Consider the following 20,107-nt stretch of genomic DNA (forward strand, 5'->3'; position numbering starts at 1 on the left):
TGTTTACAATTACAAATGCATTCCAGATGATTTTTCCTTCACTGTAGTGCTTTCTTGTAACATTTGTGACTATATGGATGGCATTAGAACTTCAAATTGATATATACTAAAAATTTAGATACAATTTTCAAGGCACACTTTAAGTCATGTACATTTTGAGTTCAATGCAAGTTCACAGGTGTAGCTCATAGCATTTGACGTGTCCAAATCTGGTTTTCCATTTTGGTTTATTATTATTTGAAATGTAAAGGGTGTGATGGTGATAGTATTTCTTGAAACTAAATGTCATTTCGTTTGACAATTTGATATTTAATGCATGCGTCACATATCCTCCAAATACATTTTGGGGCCATTGTAAGTTTATGAAATGTGTTTGATTTTTCAGTCTGCTTTGTTTAACCTAAGTGTCAGGTAGTAAACCAGGTCATTTCAGAGATCATGTCTGTGTACGTAGTGCTTTTTGTGAATAAACTCTCCGTCACACTCCTCTTTTGACATTTAGTTGCGTCAGAAAAAGAGGCTCTGGAAATGCCACAAGGATTCAATGACATATGAGTTTCGTCATCCATGGACACTTGTATCACATCAAAGAATGACTCACAAAAAGGTTACCACTGAGAATATGTGTATGGACCTGTATAAAGACCACCACAAAAACTCCCATCCATTTGTGAGATTATATTGTGTTGCCATCCCTCACAGCCTTGTTTTCATTTGCTCATTTTACGTCAAATTAAATAACTTGACTATGGTTTATTGCGCAACAGGTTTGGTACATGCCCTAAACATTAACAGAATTACATCAGAGTGTGTACCTCTGAACGGTGGATGGTGGGCTGTGAAAACAATGCACATAATGGACAATATGTTCTGTTATGGCAGGGCTTGATAAGAATCAGTTCAGACAACAGATTAGAAATCTTAAGACTAGTTGTGGAATTAGGCATGTGTTTTGTTCAGATTTTATTAGCTTTTTTAAATAATTCATTATAATACAAAAAATGCTCAAATATTAAATAGCGTGCAAAAAAATCTTCCAAAAAGTTACTTTTCCAAATAGTCAACAAACTCTTGACTGACATTTTAATCAGTTAGTTAAATGACTGGATGTTCTGACAGCACTTCAGACAAGGCCTGTCGAGGTCAGGGTGGGTTGTGGCTTATCTTTATGGTTTAACCCAGAGTGAGCAGGTGTGGCCTTGTTTTGGAGAGTAAATAAAGGAAATATCCAGAAACAGAAGAAATGCTGATTCACTCTCGTGTCATCCTACAGGGGGAAAATGGAGGGTTAGAACATATTTATCCAACAGGAAAATTTTCCCTCCTGTACATAAACGGGACAAGTGTTGTGGTCTGAAAAAGTAGAAGTGGACTGATTAGAATGAAAACTAGAAAAAGTGTCAGAAACATAATTCCAAACCAGGAAATAAATTTTTTTCCATCCTGATGAAAAGGTCATTTGTCTCATTTCGAGGGAAGACGGGACAAAGGGTACAAATGCTATTCTAAAGCAGCACTGAAATTTATATCCTAAATTATGCAGTATATACAGTAATATAAAAAAAAACTATGCCATAATTTATTTTAAATACATTCATACTAAGTATACTTCAAATCCTGTAACATTGACATATCACTCATATTTTGAGTGTTTCTTTATTGCACAATGCACATTTCTTAACATTATGCCTAAAATGTGTATCACTAGCTATTAATAATAATCATATATTATCTATATAGATTAATGTAGCTATCTGAATATATGGATGATGCAATAACATGTTTAGTTTGCTTTATTAGATCTGCTGACTCACCAGGGTAAGTCCTTTTGTTCAAACTATAGTGTCTTAGCGAGGGTAGAAAATGGGCCATAGCTGAATCTTAACAGGCCTCTCTTAGCAAAACAGTCTTCTTGAATACATCCATCTGAGCTGTGTTGAGGGGGGTGGAGTGCTTTGTTCCCAAAAACCGGGTGACCTACATCTATAATAGGGAGGATTTAAATGTTTTGTTCTAGACATTTTCACTCAATAAAGAGCTTAAAAGAATAAACCATTTACAATTTACCCCCAAAATGACAGTTTTACTTAAGTCTTTTAATAATTATTAGATGCACTTGATTCTGATTGGTCAGTCATGCGTTCTGTGGTTAGATAGGTCTATTTTGAAGCTGTGTAATCATGTTCTTTTCCAATAATCAAATCTATATTTTATGTCCATTTATTTATTTGGTAAGTAAATAAATACACTTTTAGGATGCTATGTTATGGGTCATGGTGACCAGCTGACTGTAGGCCTACATAATATCATGCTGTTTTCTTTTAACAGTTTGTTTAGTTGGATGAAAACTGTGTAAGGTACACATTAACATAGTTAAAAGTTTTAAGAGCCATCAGGATGTTTTAGCACTGTCTGGTTGAAGATAAACTTTATGAAAAAATTCCAGTCATCTCAGTTATGTAATGTGAGTAGTTTATTCCAAATGTTTTTATAGATAAGTAGTTTATCACTTACCTGATCCTGCTCTGTCAATAATGGTATAAAAGTTAAGATGACAATATGTAAGGCTTATTGAATCATTATATGTTTAAAGAATATTTTCAAAAACTTTGTACAACTCAACAAAGTGACACTCCTTAACATGGAGTGCTCTGCCCGGTCTTGCCTTTCCCGGGATGAGGTCACGTGGGTTGGTGACAGTCAGTCATAGTCAGGGGCGCCTTTTCATTGGCTGAGGGGGTTCTGACAAGCCCCGCCCATAGGCTGTCCTCAGCTACGTAACGAGCGATCAGCTGTTAATTTTCCACAACAATAACAAAGGGAGCAGTTGAGACCTCGGAGAAGAAACGAAAAAAGAACCGACTGCAGAACTCCGAACTAAAGGGTCCAGAAACTTTTAATTTCTTCCGGGAAGAACTGTATTTATATATTTTTATACATCGCACGGCAAATAATCTACCTCAAGCACTTGAAGCGATCTGTTTTTGTTCTTGAAGTCAACCCTCTTCCTGTTTACATTACTTTTGCCGCAGGTGAGTTAAAACCTCTGTTGTGGATCGACCGACATTCTGCATTAATACCTTATAGAAACGTCCTGGACTTAAAGAATAGTAAGAATGTATTATCAAAATTTACTCAATATAAGGTTGTGAAAAAGGCGAATTTTTCGTCAACATGTAGGCTAAATGTTAAAAATGGAAGAAAAAAAATATTTACATATATCGACATTCTGCATAGCACAACCTGTCAAAGCCTGCAGGCGATTTGATATGTTCATTGTTTGCTGTTTCTGCAATTTGAGCATGTTCGTATTGTAAGGTCCGCCCAAGTCGCTCGGTGTAGGGTTACGCTCATCCCTCCCCCGGACAGGCTCTGTGTGCGGGTCAATAAACCATCATATATGACGAGCAAATACAGCTTTCGTTTATGTTTGCACCTGTACAGTTATTCAGATTGTAATAATCACGACGGTGCATGCTTTCTTAATGCATGGGTGCGTTATTAATATTATTTTAACAGTCTAAGATAGTTAACTAAAGTGTAAGGTACCTTGTTTTGTTCTGTGCTTCCACATTAAATGTTATTCCCATTTTTATCCATTTTGGACCAGCAATCTGAACAATATCAGTGAATGAACATTGAAATGTGTGCAGGCAGTGGTCAGTTTTGGGCCTGAAAAAAAAGCACAGCTGCTTAAATTAACTGCTTAAACCAGTAGTCTAAGATGGTTTGCTGGTTTTCACTGGTTTCAGAAGATTTTGGCCAGTTTTCACCAGGTCTGGTGGGGAAACCAGCTAAATCAGCTGAAGACAATCTTGGTCAGGGTAGGATCCCAACTTAACACCAGGCTTGGTCTGGTTTAAGATGATTTTTCAAAAGGAAGTGCAGTTCCAATATATTCTGCATTAATTGTATTCATTTATTATTAATTTTTAATCAAGCTTTTTTGTTTTGTTTACAGTAACAGAGAGATTAAATGGTACTCCACTGCTTTTCCTTTGAGAAATGTGTATGTAGTGAAGATCTCTTATATAATGAAAAAACAAGTTGATACATAATGGAGTTCTTGGTGTATTTAATTTATATCTCCTTAGCTATAAAACAGTTACCTCTCAGCAATACAGTTTTCCTCTGGGCTGTTGACACAAAGGCCATCCCAGTCCTGCTTATCTCTGCTTGTCAGTCTATAATCCTCTTTTTGGGGTTCTGAAGGGTGCTTATTATATGTATGTGACCCAATAATAGCCCCCATCCCCCTAAACACACAAACAAAGAGTGCTGCCATGACTATATGAGCAGGTGGAAGGGAGTATGAATTGGTTGTCTTGTTTTAATGATGTAGTGGGGTGAAGAACAGCTTGTAGCCCTTCACTTCACAGCTGTCTCTCTTTGTTGTCGCAAGCAAAACAACGGATAAGGGTACCCTCATGAGTCATAGTCCTGAATGAGACTAGGTGTCTCTGCACAAAGATCACTTTTCATAGGCATCAGCTTCGTGTGAAGAGTGTCTGTGACAGCAGAGACACTTTAGACCGCTTTGTTTTGGCTGGTCTGTTCTCAGGAATATCCATCTGTATTTTATGACCTGTAATTTATACCTAATCGCAACTGAACATGACAGAACCAGGAAATGTTTCTGTACTTGAAGGCTGGTCAGTTTTTGTGTACATTTTCGTTAACAACACTGTTATCTGCTTGCTTGTCCTCCAGGGCCTGTTTTTGCACAGTCAGCAAGAGCTATGGCTGATTTTCATCAGGTGTTCCTCGGCTGAGAAGGAGTAACTAATGCACTTCAGCACCTTTACCAAGATCTCAGTGAGCGGCTCCCGCAGCTGATGACCAAAGAGCCCGGCCCTCGCCCACTCCCAGCAGGACTATCCAGCCTCGCGCCTCTGCCCCAGACAATATCATGTTCCATAGGTTCACCAGCATCTTGTTTGGAGACTCCCTGGAAGAGGACAATGGATGTCCTGTGGATCCAGACTTCAACGAGAAGGAGGAAGACGATGAGTGGATTCTGGTCGATTATCTAGGTGAGAGATCTTTTTTGCATTTCCTGTTTTTGTGAAACAAAAATTTTCCTATTAGTGAACTGAAATATGGATCTTGTGTAAGAGCTGTGCCCTAAATGCAGAAATGAACAGGAAGTTTGTATCAAAAGAATGAGGGTGTTTCAGTCTCCGCATTTGTGAACATGCTGTTCTAATTATCCTTTACCAGTGTCTTCAGAATCTTTAATTAAAATGTACTTGCTCTTACTCTGAATCAACTTTCTTTTTCTGCTGATGTTGCTTAGGCCATACCATTCATCTATTAAATAATGTTGAAGTCAGCGTGAAATGAAGATAAAGTCTGCATGAAATTGAAGTTTTGCCATACATAGAATATCCCATTTTACTCTCAATTTTGTCCGATGATGTACATAAAAGGGGTTGCACACTGCATTTTGCATCAACTTTACATGCATTGAACAGAATTCCACTTATTTCCCCCCAAAAAACGACCCTAGATCACCTCGGTTGATACTGATGACTTGGTCTGCAGGAGCCATATTACAGGTTCTGTAACCCCTGGCACAGACGCGATGCCCTCATTAATATGATGCCTCTCATAAGCTGCCTGCCCAAATACGGGCCTTCTCATATTGTGTATGTGTGTGAATATTTCAGGTGCAAGGCAATCGAGATGGTCCAGTTCCCTGTTTTAGGACAGGGGGCGACAGACATGTTTATGGGCAACAACGCTTTTAGCCTGTCAGACAAAAGTGTCTATGGTGGGGTCTACGATAAAAATAGAACAGATTAAGTTACCTTTTATGAGCATAAAGTGTGTCGGCCTTGAACACGGAACGATTACAAGCATCAGTCGTTGCCTGAAGGCTGAGGTAGACAGGAAGAGAATAGAGATTAAAAACATTTCTCTTGTTTCTTAACTATATAGCTTGACGGAATCATGGTCAGAGGATCAAAGGTTAACTGGCTTCTCAGGGACATTGAAGAGTGCTGTAAGAGGGTTAAAAGCCTTCTTAAGCAGCTGAGTTGAGAATATGTTTGATGTCATCTGGCTGGACGCTGCAAGGCTACAGATAAACAAGGTGTGGCTCTGTGCAAGGGAAGTTCTGTGTGTTCTATAACACCATGTTATGGGTGTGGGTCCCTCAAATCACTAGTTGGTCTTGTGTTACATTTAGTGTAAATATAAGGTGTTATCACTAAGTCAAATTTGTCACTTAAACTTCATGTGTAGGCTGTCAAGTTTCTGCAATGTTTGTTCACTTCAAGTTCGATTGCACTGCCCTCTAGAGGACACTAAATGTGTAGCGTCTCACAAAAGCCAGCTGTTTACACCATTTCTGGTTACCTGCCAGGAGCCACGAAGAGTACAAACGGAAGTGGAGTGTGTGCAAAATATTTACTCTCTCAGTTTCTGTCTAAATATATGAGTTGTTTTCGATAGAACTGGTGATACTTAAATTATATAGATGCAGATATCTCAAAAGTGTTCAGATGTTTTCAGTGTTAAACAGTGATGAATTATTCTCAGCATTCCAAATTACTTTGTGTGATATTCTACTCTCTACATATGACTTGGATGAAATATAAGCCTAGTAGTTCTTCAATGTCAATGGTATTTTTTTCCCCTCATTGTATCGTCTTCCAGAGTGAGATTGCTTTGAAAAGTTTGAAGTCACCATGAAACTAAAATACACAATTTCACACTTTTATGGAGTATTGCCGTGTTTATAGTAAAACATGTATCTGGGCACATTATTCTTCCTTTCCATGTGCCCTCGCCATCATTTTTTCTTGCTCAAGAAGCCTTTCACCCCAATAAACATGACAATAGGGAAAAATAATTGATCACAATTTCCATTTCATGCTAAACTTGGGGTTTTATGAAAAGTGTGAACAGTGCAAAACAAGTTAAACACTGATGTTTAAATGTTACAGACAGAAGTTTGGTAAAATCTAATGAACTGATTACTAGAGGAAGCCGTTTTTAACTGCAATAACATCCTCTCTGCTCTCTGCTCCTGTAGCGAAGGCCTGCTCCAGTGCGTGTGGAGATGATCTGGTGGAGGTGTGCTCTGATGATGTCGCTCCCCTGGACTCTCCCGTGCGATGCTCCTCCTGCTCCTCTCTGGATTCGGCGGCAGACACTGATGCAGAGGATGGCAACTTCTTGCGTCTAGAGGCGACATGTGGGCTGGAAGAGAGCTGGTTCATCACCCCTCCGCCGTGTTTCATGGCTGGAGGCAGAGCTCCGGTCCTGCTGGAGACCAGTCCTCTGGAGAACCTTCTGATCGAGCATCCCAGCATGTCCGTGTATGCCTTTCACAGCCCTCGTCAACGACCTGCCAAGGACGGCACCCGTGAGCCATCGATTTTAAGGTAAAGGGCAGATTGAGAGCTTTGTTTGTGAGTGTTAATGTACATCCAGCTGGTTATCACAGAATAAAACCCGTCAGGAGATTATTCCACTGTACACTCTCAGAAAATGGTACAAAACTGAAATAACGTGTCTTATTTAGGGAAAATTAATGTAAAAAGGTGTACCTTTTAGCTTTGTACCTTAGGGTACCACCCCTGTAAAAGCATTGTGCCCTTTTTTTTTTTTTAAGTGTATCACTCTGAATGGGTTTACTGTTTGGATGTACATTATCTTGCTTATTACACGGCTACTTGCCATATAAATAAATAAATTCTAACAAATAAAAGTTTATAGAGCCAAGACAAAAAAATGTGGGGGTCATGTAGAATCATATAACTTATTACATGGCATTTCACCAAATAAATAATTATGTGGACATGAAGTATTGATGTAAATTGGAACTGTTTGTGTTATAATGCATTACAATCTACAAAAAAAAAAAAAAAAAAAAAAACATCCTCAAAACCACCAGACCTCAAAATGTTGCGTCTGACCCATCAGAATCAAAAATGTCAGAGGGCCGTGTAAAAATGTTATATAACAATCTGAAATAGTTGAATCTCACAGATTCTGTCTGGCTTTGCAGATCTGACGTTCAGCGCCGGCCCAGTCACCCTTCTGGCTGCTACACAGCTGCTCTGGTTGCTGCTCACGCTGGGTTTCTGGAACAGACCAAGAACGGCTGCTTGGCCCAGCGCATCCGTGAAAACATGGAGCACCAGCAGCTGTCCCGCAACGCCCTCCGCCGCCTCAACCTGCTGCGCGATGGCGGAGCCAGACAGGCCAAAGCCACTGGAGGCTACGTTCACCAGCCGGGCCAAAGGCAGTACAACTACTGAGACGGTCCCCACTGCACTCCCCCGTCCTCCCCTGCAAGCCACCCCTTCCACACTGGGAGAATTGGTCTTTCGCCAGAAGGAACGGTGTCCTTTAGAATCAATGCCATAGGTCACTTTACTTCACGGCAGGATCTGCTTGACCTGAATGTGTCTGCATCGTTTTTCCTTTATAAGCTCCATCTGGTTCTGTCTTATGTTATATGTGATGAAGGTTGAATAACCAAGTGTTTTGTTATAGTGAGCACAATGTTGTAGTGCTCTGTTGGAGCATGTGTAGGCAGCTTGGCACTTTCAATGCCTTTAACTTGTCTTAGCAATTTTTTTTTTAAGCCATACTAAGTTCAATCACATCAGTGATGAAATCATCAGCAGCACTTTTCTGGTTAGGAAGGAACCTGCCTGTGATTCTGTAGATCAGTGCTTTCTTCCTCTTAGTTTTTTCTCTGGGTTTATTATCACTAAAAGCCTTGTTTCCACAGTAGATTTCAAAATATGTAAAATATATTTAAAAAAAACTTCCAAAATATTTTCAAAAGAAAAAAATATAGAATATATTACATATCAGTATGAAGTTGATAAGAGTGTATGCTATCTGCATAGATGTGTATGTAAGCAGTTTTTAGTGAGTGATCTGATGTATGACTGTGTAGTGCTAATTTTCCAACAGGTTAAAAACAATAAAAAAAGACATCAAGTGTTGCAATGCTAATTTTCATGTTTGCTCTATATCTGCAGTACATGTCTCAGGGTCATCACTGTTCATCTTTGCTCTTTGCTAAAAATGCAGATTACTTGCAGACGGTAAATTGTCTCTGTACATACTGGAGAACCTCTAACTTGTGTATGTTACCTTGTGGAAATATTTGTAATTGATGTAAATCTTTAACATAACGTGTGTCTCACACTTTGAATGAAAGCTTGCTCCTCCAAGGACTGTGAAAACAAACTCTTTCTCTTAACTGACTGTTAAAGCCTTTGACGATGGAGTGAATCTGTTAGCATTTTTTTTAGTTCTCTCAATGTAGTGACTTTTTGTGTTATATGCCTTTTTTATGTTTTATTTGATTAGTTACACATTGTATTGCTGAGCGAAATATTTAAAGTAGCAATGAACTTAAAATTCTTTGTAGGTTATGTTTGTTACTCTTTATTCCTTCATCTCGTGCAACCTGGTGTTATAAATTTCCGGTGACACTGCCAAGGTAAATGTCTCCCCTAAACGAATGAAACTGAATTCAGTAACTCTTGACATTCAGTCGAATGCATATTACATGCATGAGCAACTCAAGGAAAACACCTACAGCTTTTCTTCTTTTGCTTTCTGCAGTCTGTGTTGAGCAGTATATTGTATTTTCTGACATTTTTCTCTGTGGACGAAGGGAATGGAAGGGACGTATGGTTCTCTTCATATTCCTTGAGTAAAACTGGAGAGGCCCTCTTTCACTATGTCAGAAGCCTGATATTTGGTATTCATAACAGGGATTTAATTTTGCCTTGAATTGCATTTGGGGATCATGTGCCTTCCAGGTGAACAGTATGACAATGCATCCGTGAAGAACTTGAAATTTGTCCAAAGGGACACAAACAAATGTAATTTTACTATGCACAGAGGATTACCTTGTCTCTGTGAGCCACTTGCTCTGTCAACTTTTACACAAAATGTAGCAATTGTTTTCTGTGTTTAATTTGTGAAGAAAATTCTCTGTGGCATTGCTAAGTTTTAGACTATGCTTTGGTTGATTTTTTTTTTTTTTTTTTAGTTTACTGGAATAATACAGCACTTTGCCAAAAGTGTAGGGTTTTAGCATTATTTAGCATTGTTTATTTATCTTTTTCTTGAACTGATATGTTTGGGATACATGTCATACACAGACTGTTTTATATGAGTAGTATAATTTGCAAATAATTTCATTTCAAATGTCTCAAAACCAACTATTTGTCATTATGTAAACTCCCTTCTCAATAAACGTTTTAATACAAAATGAAGGTTTCTGCCTTTTCTGTTAGTAAACAGAAAAGTTAAAATATAAGGACATACATCTTATAGACTAGGTAGGTGTTTGCATGTTCAGGCATCATGTGTAAGTTATACTGTAACTTAATCACCACACCAAATTATAATGAAAAGTTTCTACTCCAAGAACCCATCCCAAACTGTAACTCAACCCAGCTAATCTCTAAAGAATCCCAAGCCATGATTACGGCAAGCCTATTATTCATTGTACCAGTGTGGGTATTAACCTTAATAAAGTAGATTTCTAACTGTACCAGTTTAATCATGCCCTCCTCGTTCTTCTCCTTAATGCATTGGTGCTTTTAGATGTTACTGATTAGGTCAAAAATGCCCAATGTATTTAAAATGCTAGGGTAAAAATGTCAGTTTAATAAATTTTGTTTTTCTGTTATGGAACATTTGATGTATTTTTTGATATTGACTCCTAATCCTCATGTGCCTAGTGACCTGTAGCATGTATAGTCTTATAGTCTCTCTACAATGCTGAATGAGCAGCTAATACGGTGGCTTTGATTACTGACTAAAATCAGATCTAATATATATATATATATATATATATATATATATATATATATATATATATATATATATATATATATATATATATATATAAATATTAACATACCATAACTTCACTTTATAAATATACATAAGAACTTGATTATGATATATAATATTTTAATTAGTACTTGGGTTACACTGTTTTATATGACCAGGGAAACGTAATGTTATTTCCTCACAAATTAAAATGGATTTTGATATATTCTTAATAAGAAAGTTAACTTCTGAATGTGGCAGTAGCTTTTGTAATGAACGAATTGTTTGGAAAGGTCCTCTGAGTTCCTCAGAATTTTCATAACTTTTGTAAATGTTAATGCAAAACAGAATGTTGGGGGTGTCTGCATTTGGAAGACATGTAGTACGTGAAGAAGAAGTTATTTATTTCTATATTGCACGCAGCAATATTTCCCCTCACCCCGGATGTGACGTATTTTAACATACACAAAACAAAAGGGTGAGCGGGATTACTGTTTGAAGAATTCGCGCCGCTTTCACATCCCTCCAAAAACTATTTCTGGAGTTTTGCAGTTTTTCGAAAGGTTAAAACAATACAATTTTGTTTGTTTACGTGTTTAAGTAGAGCTGTCGCACTGATCTTGTATCGACAGAACTGTAACGTTATTTCCCTTGTATGTTATTGCCGGGTGCAAAAGCGGTCAAATGTATGTTAGCCTGTTCATGTCATTTTTGTTTTTATGCTCAGATCAATATAAAAATGTAACCAGTGGCTAGAAGACATACAAACGCCTTGTCACAAAAAAATTGTACATGATAATTACATAAGATAATTTCTTTAAGAACAACAACAAACAAGTCTTTTGGTTGATAAATTGACATCTATGCTTGTGAAATGCAAATAATATTATGATAAGATTAATGGTAAGTATCATTTTCAATACGCTTATCACTGCCTGTCAGAATAAGAATCCTCTCATGGGTTTGTTTACAAGAGCACGTTGTTTCTCGCAGAATAACGCTGATTGGTCAGACCGATTCAAATCCCCGCCCACTAGAAGCTGTCAAACTAGGAAGCGTCTCCTCAAAGTCAAAAACTCCTTAATTATTTCATACAAATGCGACTTTTAACACACAGACCTACTCGCATATGATGCATTAGGTCCTCGAGCCCCGGATTCGTTTAACCGGGAAAGCGGGAAAGCGCGTTTTTTACATATTTAAACCAAAGGTCGACGCAAGTCTACAAACCACAAACAGACCCGTAGGTTTCTCACAGACAATTAATATTTTCGTTTCTAATTCCATGCAGATTTTTTAAAACCATCACACATCAGACTGTCTGGTCATTTTTAGCCCCAAAACACAATGCTATATATAGTTTTTTAGGTTGTTTTTAAAGGCTGAGAAGTCCACGCATGCGCAGTAGCCGAGAACCGCTGGACTATATAACGCTTGGCGCCATCCATTCATTCATTCGATCTGAACACTGCGGTAAGGACACTCACTTTAGTCTTCTTTCACCTGTATTCTTTTTTATTTTAATTTTACATCGTTAAAATCGTGTCGCAAACATGTTTTAGCAGGCACAGTGCTGTTGTTTTATCTTGCTTTTGCTTTAAAACGGAAGTTTGTGCCTTTTTAACTTGGTCATGTACGACTAAGTAAGTCGAAGACCCCTTAAAGCAGCTGTTTTTAGCTAGATTATTTAGGCAGAAAGCGCAATGAATGTGTTTACAAGTATCTCATAGGCAAAAGTTTAATGTAATGTCGATCTCGGAGGGGGGATGTTGCTGAAAGTTAGCCAGCTCTGCTAACGTTAGGCGCCAGATTAGATCCTTGTAGCTACGTGGACGTGCGTTTGTAACCCTCTGAAATTGTGAAAATAACTGCTATTGTGAAAAGTGGTAACGTTATGGGCAACCAAAGAGTTACCTTAACTGTATTTTCGGTTAAACTGGTGCTTAATGCGCTTTAAATACATCTTCGATGGGTTTTTGTGGGGGCAGCTGTAGTCTCCCGCTTCATGTAAATTGGCGCGGACTGTCCTTTCATAAACCTACAAAACTGGATCATGTATTTCTGGTTTCAGTAAAAACATCAGACGATCATATTGCTGCTTGTGTAAACTTAGCATTTACTCCCAGTTCCTTTCGACTTTAAATTTATTTTTAATTCGTATGAATTATAAAAATTCGTTGTCATGTATGTAACTTCTCTCTCTGGTCAAATGGCTGAAGTGTTTATTGTTAAGCCTTTTTTGCTAGTAAGTTATTTCTCTTAAATGCTTTATATTTTATAAATACGTTTTAGATATGTAGTAACTGTAACACTATTCTTACTTTAGGCTGAAAATGTGCTGGTTAATATAGTTTTAACGTTATGTTTCTGTTTCACAGGAGAAAAGCACACCATTTGTTTAGAAAATGTCAAGACGCAGGTAAGAATTATTAGTTTATTTTGTTGAATTTGTTCGTCGAATGTTTGATTTTAAGCTAACCCTTAAAACCCAATAACGTTACTTATTTCCTCATAACGTTTGTGTTTTAATAGTAGTCGCAACACATTACAAGAAAGAGATGAAAATGCACCAGAACAAAATAAACCGCAGAGGAAAAGAAAAGGCGAGGTGAGATATTTCGATTTATTTTGAATATTACGTTATTGAAACTGCAGTTTATAATTTTCTTAACAATATACGCAAATATTTAAATTTCGTAACTTCCTTTTTTTTCTTCAGCAGTGCAATAGAAGAGTCCCGTCAACAGCTAAGAAACAACACTATGAAATTCAGGTAAGCTGATGATATGTATTATTATTAGTATTACATATATTTGTACATTATTCGTATTATTTTTAAACGGTTATACGAGCCAGGCTGGTTATATTAAGTATAAGTTTGTATGTCAATAAATAGTTTTTCACTGGCAGTCTGTTTATTATGGAGTAATTCGGTCACGCGCAGTATTGATGTCACCGAGATAATAAGCGCGCTGTGACGTCGCGTCCAGAACCTCCCGCGTTTATTTCCTTTATTCAGCAGCCCGCGAAAAAAAAAAATATTTTATTTAATTAGATTACTGGAAAAAAAAAAAGTTTAGTATTTTGTGTATGCTCTTTAGTATTCTTAACGTTTTGTTGTGCAGCTGCTTTATTGATAAAAGTTCATAAGCATAACATGTTCTTTGATGCCTTTGCGGCAATACTGAACGTGAACTATATATAATGTACACTAAACAAGGTTTTATAAAAAGAAACATATGCTGAGTAATCGAAATCTGTTCTTATTCATGCCTAATGTATATTTAGTTGGCTAAGTCCTGTTCATGAAATCTAAACGCGAACACTGCTTTCTCTTTCTAGAACCGGTGTTTTGAAGGTGATATTAGTCCCAGTGTGTTAATCGAGACTCCTCAGAAAGAGGTTCATCAGGAGACCGGTAATCTGTCTGGTTTCAAGCGCTTCAGATTCAAGAACCTCTTTGTGAAACCCTCCCCGCTGCCGTGCCTCAGGTAACACACGATCAGTGTCTCATCCTTTAAAAAGTAGAAGAAATGCTAAGAAATCAAAGTCTCTTCCAAATAATGCTCAATCAAACAATCCGCTTGACAACATTATTACCCCCTTTTTTGTTGTTTCTTTGAGGAAACTAAAGCACTATTCGGATGGGCCTAGTTTAACAGGGGGTCGTTAGAGAAATCTGTGTTTCACAGACGTACTTGGTGATTTTAATCCTGTCTGAATCTGCCACGTCTATGTTTTTCTCACACAACCGCTGTAATAATTCCAGAACAATGTACCTACTGTTATTCAGCAATCTCAGTGATCCTCTGAGAAAACTAATCCCGTCTGAATGTGAATGTCTGTGATCGCCGGCGATTTTTATTATTTTAATTTTTAATTTTTTTTGTGTGGTTTGGCCAACATGAATTAACATAGATGCTCTTACCGCGCACGTTAGTTTGATTAATTTGCCTCCTGGCAAAGAAATAATAATAAAAAAATAACAATAATAAAATCAAGAGTGACTGGCTATTGTAATATCAGCGTCGGGTAAGATTACTCGCATTCATTACATAATGTTTTAATTGCATATGTACCTGTATGAAAATGAAACATGGGTTTACTACAAATACAAAAAAAATAAAGTAAAACTAATGTAACCACACATTAACATGGTTTTGTTTTACTAGCCATTTAGTTTCACTGTTGAATTTGTGTGATTATACTAATGGTAATCATCTGTATGACTATACGCAATGACTCTGTGACGCCCAGATGTACAAAACAGACCCTCCCACCTCTGTAATAACCACAGAGATGTTAGTCCCGTCCGAATTGGTACATGAAAATCAGGACGTCAGGTGATAAGAATCGAAACTCAAATGTAGTTTATAAAAACAGTCCCGTCCGAATAGGGCACAATACAGACTCATAGTGAAAACGGCTTGGCTTAATTTATTGCAACCACTTCAAACACTTCCTGAGTTATGTAATGCTAGTTTTGGAAGATTTTTATCACTAGTGTGTTGCAATATACATGCATAATTCATCTATGAACAAGTTTCGTTGAGTGTTTAATATCATTCAGTACTAATTTGCCTCATATCCTGTCAGTTGGGCGAGTTCAGATGATGTGTGGATAAAGATGCTGAACAAGGAGCTGAAGTATGTACACGACAAGGGCTTCATCCAGCAGCATCCAACCCTGCAGCCTAAAATGAGGTCCATTCTGCTGGACTGGCTCATGGAGGTATGTTTGTCTTTCTTTTTTTTTTCACATTTATAAAGGGTTTATGGTCTTGTCATCTGATTGTTTGTGTGTTTAATCTGATATTAAATTCTTTCTCTGCAGGTCAGTGAAGTTTATACTCTCCACCGGGAAACATTTTACTTGGCTCAGGACATCTTTGATCGCTTCATGCTCACTCAAAAAGACATCGGCAAAGATCAGCTGCAGCTCATCGGCATAACGTCACTCTTCATCGCCTCAAAGATCGAGGTACTTAAACTTTGACATCAGCTGAATCTGTTTTGCAGAACTAGGGTTTTTTCTGTAAGATTTGTTAATGATAATACAAGTCATCTGAAACATCACAGAAGTCCATGGTGCCGATTTTTTTTTTTCATAAAATGTCCCTTTGTTTGACAGGAAATTTACCCGCCAAAGCTCCAGGAGTTTGCTTATGTGACGGACGGGGCCTGCGATGAGGAGGAGATTCTTGCTAAAGAGCTTGTGATATTGAAGGCGTTGAAGTGGGAGCTCTGTCCCGAGACCGTCATCTCATGGTTGAAGCTCTACTCACAAGTGGACTCTTCAAAGGACGATGCTAATTTCCTCATTCCTCAGTTCTCGCAGGAAACCTACATCCAGATCACACAGGTGAGGCTTCAGCTCCTTTGAAGTAAACCTGTATATAGCTGTTTTGTTATCTTGATGCCTCTTCTGACTCTTGAATCTTCTCGGCAGTTGTTGGATCTTTGCATTTTGGACATGAATTGTTTGGATTTCCAGTATGGAGTCCTCGCTGCTGCTGCGTTTTGTCACTTTACTTCTTTTGAAACGGTCCATAAAGTATCAGGTGAGCCTTCTGATCTTGGATATCCTTTAAGATTTTCAGGGTTTCTGCAGCTCTTAAAAAGGTCTTTATAAGTCTCAATACGCTCTTCTACAAATTAACGCCTAAAAAGGTCTTAAATTCATGAAGTCATGGCATTAAATGTTACGTGCACTGTGTAGAACGAACATCTTCCACAGTATTTTTCTCTTGATTTCCAGTTTAAATATCTAATCATCCTTAAATCAAGAGAAATTCACCTGAGATGCAAAATGAAGATAGCCTTTTTTTCAACATGAAGTGAGTTTATGCTTAAAACAAGAACAAATATCTGCCTCTGGGGTATGAAAACTTGTTTTCCCTTTGAATTAAGTATATTTTTCTGACTCCATCAGAGAATTTGTTCTTGTTTTAACTGTAAAACTCAGTCATTTTGATCAATTTCGCAGAAAGCAATACTCCTTGTCACTTTGCTTTTCAATGTATTTTGATTTATTGAATGTTTAGACTTGCACTGCAAAACAAGACAAAAATACTGAGGAAGAACGTGCTTTTTGTTGTGATCAGAAAAATATTTACTTCATATTTCACCATAAATTCAAATAAATAATTATATGCTCTGTAGACATTTACATTTAGAGACTATATTGTTGTATTGTGTTCCAATAATTTATTACTGAGAGTTTCCTTAATTGGTCTAGAATTAATCTTAAAGTGTTAAAATCTGTTTTTTTTTTTTTTTTGCTAAAACCAGGTTTTGAATCAGTTGATTGATTTGTGCTTAATATTTTCTTTTTCTTCTTTACCAGGGCTCACATGGGACAGCATATCGAGCTGTGTGCGGTGGATGAACCCATTTGCTCGAGCGGTACGTGAATGGCCCAGACCACAGCTGAAGGACTTCAAAAAGGTGGCGGCAGAAGGTCGACACAACATACAGACACACGTGGACTATCTGGCCATGCTGGTGAGTTCTCTTTCATTGTCTCCTCAATCAGTTTCATTTAAGATTTGAACAAGTTTTAACATTATTTTTCGTGTGTGCGTGTCTTTTCAGAGTGAAGCACATGATCGGCAGCAGGACAGCTTGGACCGGATGTCTCCATTGGCTGTCGCTGGAATACTGACCCCTCCTAAAAGCACTGAGAAACCTGCTAATTGAAATTGAGGGAGAACTTGAGTTTGGTTTCCCAGAGCAGTATTTGAAGCACTCAAAAGTGCCTTCCATCGAAGAATGGATTAATATCCATTTTCTGAAGCTAGAAATGGAACGTTAATGATCATAAAGCTGAACCTGCTTAAAAGCTTCTGGCTATGTTGCCAGTTCAGAAGTCTGCACAGATGCTGCTGCTGCTTCATGGATCATATGTTACCGTTTTATGTTATGTAAATACAATTTAATTTTATTGTGAGTGTGCGTGTGATGTGAAACGTATGTTCTGAATTTTGGCGTTAACCCGGTGGTGCTAACTGTGCTTGTTAAACAGGACGAGCCTGTACAACCAGCAGAATCACTTATTGGCATATTTCCTAAACCTTCAGGTCCTTGTGAACGTCATTCCCTTGTTTTCATTCTCAAGATACTCCTGTAAGACTTGACTGTTTTCACCCCTCAGAAGTGAATTTACCAAACTGAATTTAAGTAAACTGCGTATTTATTTCATATTGATAGATTTTCTGTTTTAATATTTGAATTGCAATTTTGTTCCTCAATGCCAAAGGCATATTTAATAATTTGAGGTGCTTGCTATTTATGAATTTAATGCCTTTTGTTTGTAGCATAGCTTGAATAAAATTTGACCTGGGCTTGAGCCAGTCATGTTAGAAAACATTGTTGATTTAAAAACAGTGTAAAAATGTACTATGAATTGTACATAAGATGTATATGTGTACAAATAACCATTTCAAGACTGTAATGTGTAATTACCAATGTGAAGTTATTAAAAAGTGAAACGAGTCATTCTGTGTATTTTTGTCATGATCGAAGCCATTACTCAGTCTTCACTGTCACATGATCCTGCAGAAGTCATTTTAATATGCTAAACTGCTGCTAAGAAACATATCAGTGTTGGAAACATTGTGCTGCTTAATTTTTTTGTCGATACTGAATTTGTTCCCCCAGGATACTTTAAATATAATGTTAAAAAGAACAGCATTTATTTCAAATAAGAAGTTTTTTACTGTCCCCAAACTTTGAAACTTGCAATTTTACATACACTAATAACTGAACACCTTTATCTGCAGAAATGCACAGACATTGCTGGTCTAATGTGAAGCCATTGTCAGTGCTCTTTTGCTTCTGTTGCATGTGAGTATGATGGAGGAGGCGGTGATGTACCTTTTGGTGGAGGGACAAAGGAAAAGCACTAAGACAAATCTGAATTGTAAATTGTCCTAATGAGGGTGTTGAGGTGTCCTTGTTACATCTGAGTCTCCCAAGAAGTTGTTGCTTTCCTCACACCCAGATAAACTGAGAGAGGAAAGACAATGAAGACAACCTTTGATACAGTGTGTGGAGCGTCTTTGACAGGAAACTCTTAAAGCAGCTCTTTGCAGAAGCCACTGGCTATTATTAGAGCTCAAAGTTTTTCCTTTTTTTTTTTTTTTTGAAAGCTGTATAATGTTCTTTTGCCATTTTGGTACATATAACAAACAGTTCCTCCAGCAAAGAGGAAGCACGTGTTTATGCAGTGGTCAGCGGGTCTGTATGAAGAGGTGTCTGCCAGACATGTGGCTGGCGCTGAAGACACAGACTCTTCTTACAATGCTTTTGTTGTGGGAGTTATTGTGTAGATCTGGGAAAGAGTGTCCCCTCCTCAGTGGGCTTCCTACCCCTGAACTCCCAACCCCCTGCAAGAACCTCTGAAACAAAGAACCCACTCCAAACTACACATGCTTTTACTTTTAATGATGTGTCCCACATACCACTGCATTAAGATGGCTTGGAGAACTTTTAGACAGAGATGGAAGTATCAATAAAAAAATAAAAATAATAAAAAATAATATATATACACACACGTGTATGTATAAAGCAACTAAAAGTAAATACATTTTATAAATACATAAAATGTATAGTAGATGAGTCTGATTGGTGCATTTCTAATTTACTTTATAATACTTCAACAAATATTAGTTTAGAAAACCATGTAACAGAATGAGAGCCAACTTTACTCGGTTCACATATCAGGAAGTTTAAAAAACTCATGGAAATTATGTAGATGAAACCTACTGGTAATTCTTGGAAGGACCTAAATCAACAGGAAACTAGAGATCACAAGGCAGCTGATAACAATATTGAGAAAGAAAAAAACAGCCTGTGATTGCTGTAAATCACCGCTGGGTGGCAGTAAAACAACACAAAAAATCAGTGACATTAAGGCGTGAAATGTAGGATGAGGACACTACACGACAAAATAACCACGCTCTCACGTTTGCTCAAGGAAAACAGATCATTTATTAAAATTCATATACAAAAAGGAAAGTGTTAAGGCCCTAGAAAAAGTATTTCTGTATTTACATTATATACATGGTTCAACGAGCAGCACAGGTCTGTGATGAGCTAAAAGGAACATTTCAAGTCAACTATATGCCATTGTGACAATGACCTCATGCTCTTGTTAGAAGGTTTACACGAGGCATGGAGTGGCATTGCCTGGACCTTTCCAGAAAAAGAGCAATGGCCATGTGTCTTCAACTCAGTTTATTTTTCTGTATCGGTTTTTTGAACATTTATTTGAGGACTAACCTAA

General features: G+C 37.5%; 2 protein-coding genes and 1 long non-coding RNA gene across 4 annotated transcripts; 2 read left to right on the plus strand and 1 right to left on the minus strand.

Annotated features, from left to right (window-relative positions):
• On the minus strand, positions 1–2,663 carry LOC109106699. Its single transcript, XR_002020592.2, has 3 exons — positions 2,515–2,663; positions 1,815–1,983; positions 1–1,267 (listed from the first exon to the last, which is right to left on the minus strand). It is a non-coding gene; the product is annotated as an uncharacterized LOC109106699 (long non-coding RNA).
• A 123-nt stretch (positions 2,664–2,786) lies between these two features.
• Positions 2,787–10,252, plus strand: LOC109105910 (tumor protein p53-inducible nuclear protein 1-like). Its single transcript, XM_019119198.2, has 4 exons — positions 2,787–3,032; positions 4,711–5,033; positions 7,040–7,391; positions 8,018–10,252. Exons 2-4 carry the CDS (start codon positions 4,910–4,912, stop codon positions 8,268–8,270), a joined length of 729 nt encoding a protein of 242 aa, XP_018974743.1. The 5' UTR covers positions 2,787–3,032; positions 4,711–4,909; the 3' UTR covers positions 8,271–10,252.
• A 2,020-nt stretch (positions 10,253–12,272) lies between these two features.
• LOC109105909 (G1/S-specific cyclin-E2-like) lies at positions 12,273–18,318 on the plus strand. 2 transcript variants are annotated; one of them, XM_042741489.1, is made up of 11 exons: positions 12,273–12,294; positions 13,200–13,240; positions 13,354–13,429; positions 13,541–13,594; positions 14,164–14,312; positions 15,418–15,553; positions 15,656–15,802; positions 15,953–16,183; positions 16,271–16,382; positions 17,168–17,325; positions 17,416–18,318. In XM_042741489.1, exons 2-11 carry the CDS (start codon positions 13,227–13,229, stop codon positions 17,518–17,520), a joined length of 1,182 nt encoding a protein of 393 aa, XP_042597423.1. In that variant the 5' UTR covers positions 12,273–12,294; positions 13,200–13,226; the 3' UTR covers positions 17,521–18,318. The 2 variants fall into 2 exon arrangements, with proteins under 2 accessions (XP_042597423.1, XP_042597424.1); XM_042741490.1 differs by lacking the exon at positions 12,273–12,294 and having other exon boundaries at positions 13,544–13,594.
• The last annotated feature ends 1,789 nt before the right edge of the window (positions 18,319–20,107 follow it).

This window comes from Cyprinus carpio, chromosome B16 (assembly GCF_018340385.1).
Source record: "Cyprinus carpio isolate SPL01 chromosome B16, ASM1834038v1, whole genome shotgun sequence".
Classification (NCBI taxonomy): domain Eukaryota; kingdom Metazoa; phylum Chordata; class Actinopteri; order Cypriniformes; family Cyprinidae; genus Cyprinus; species Cyprinus carpio.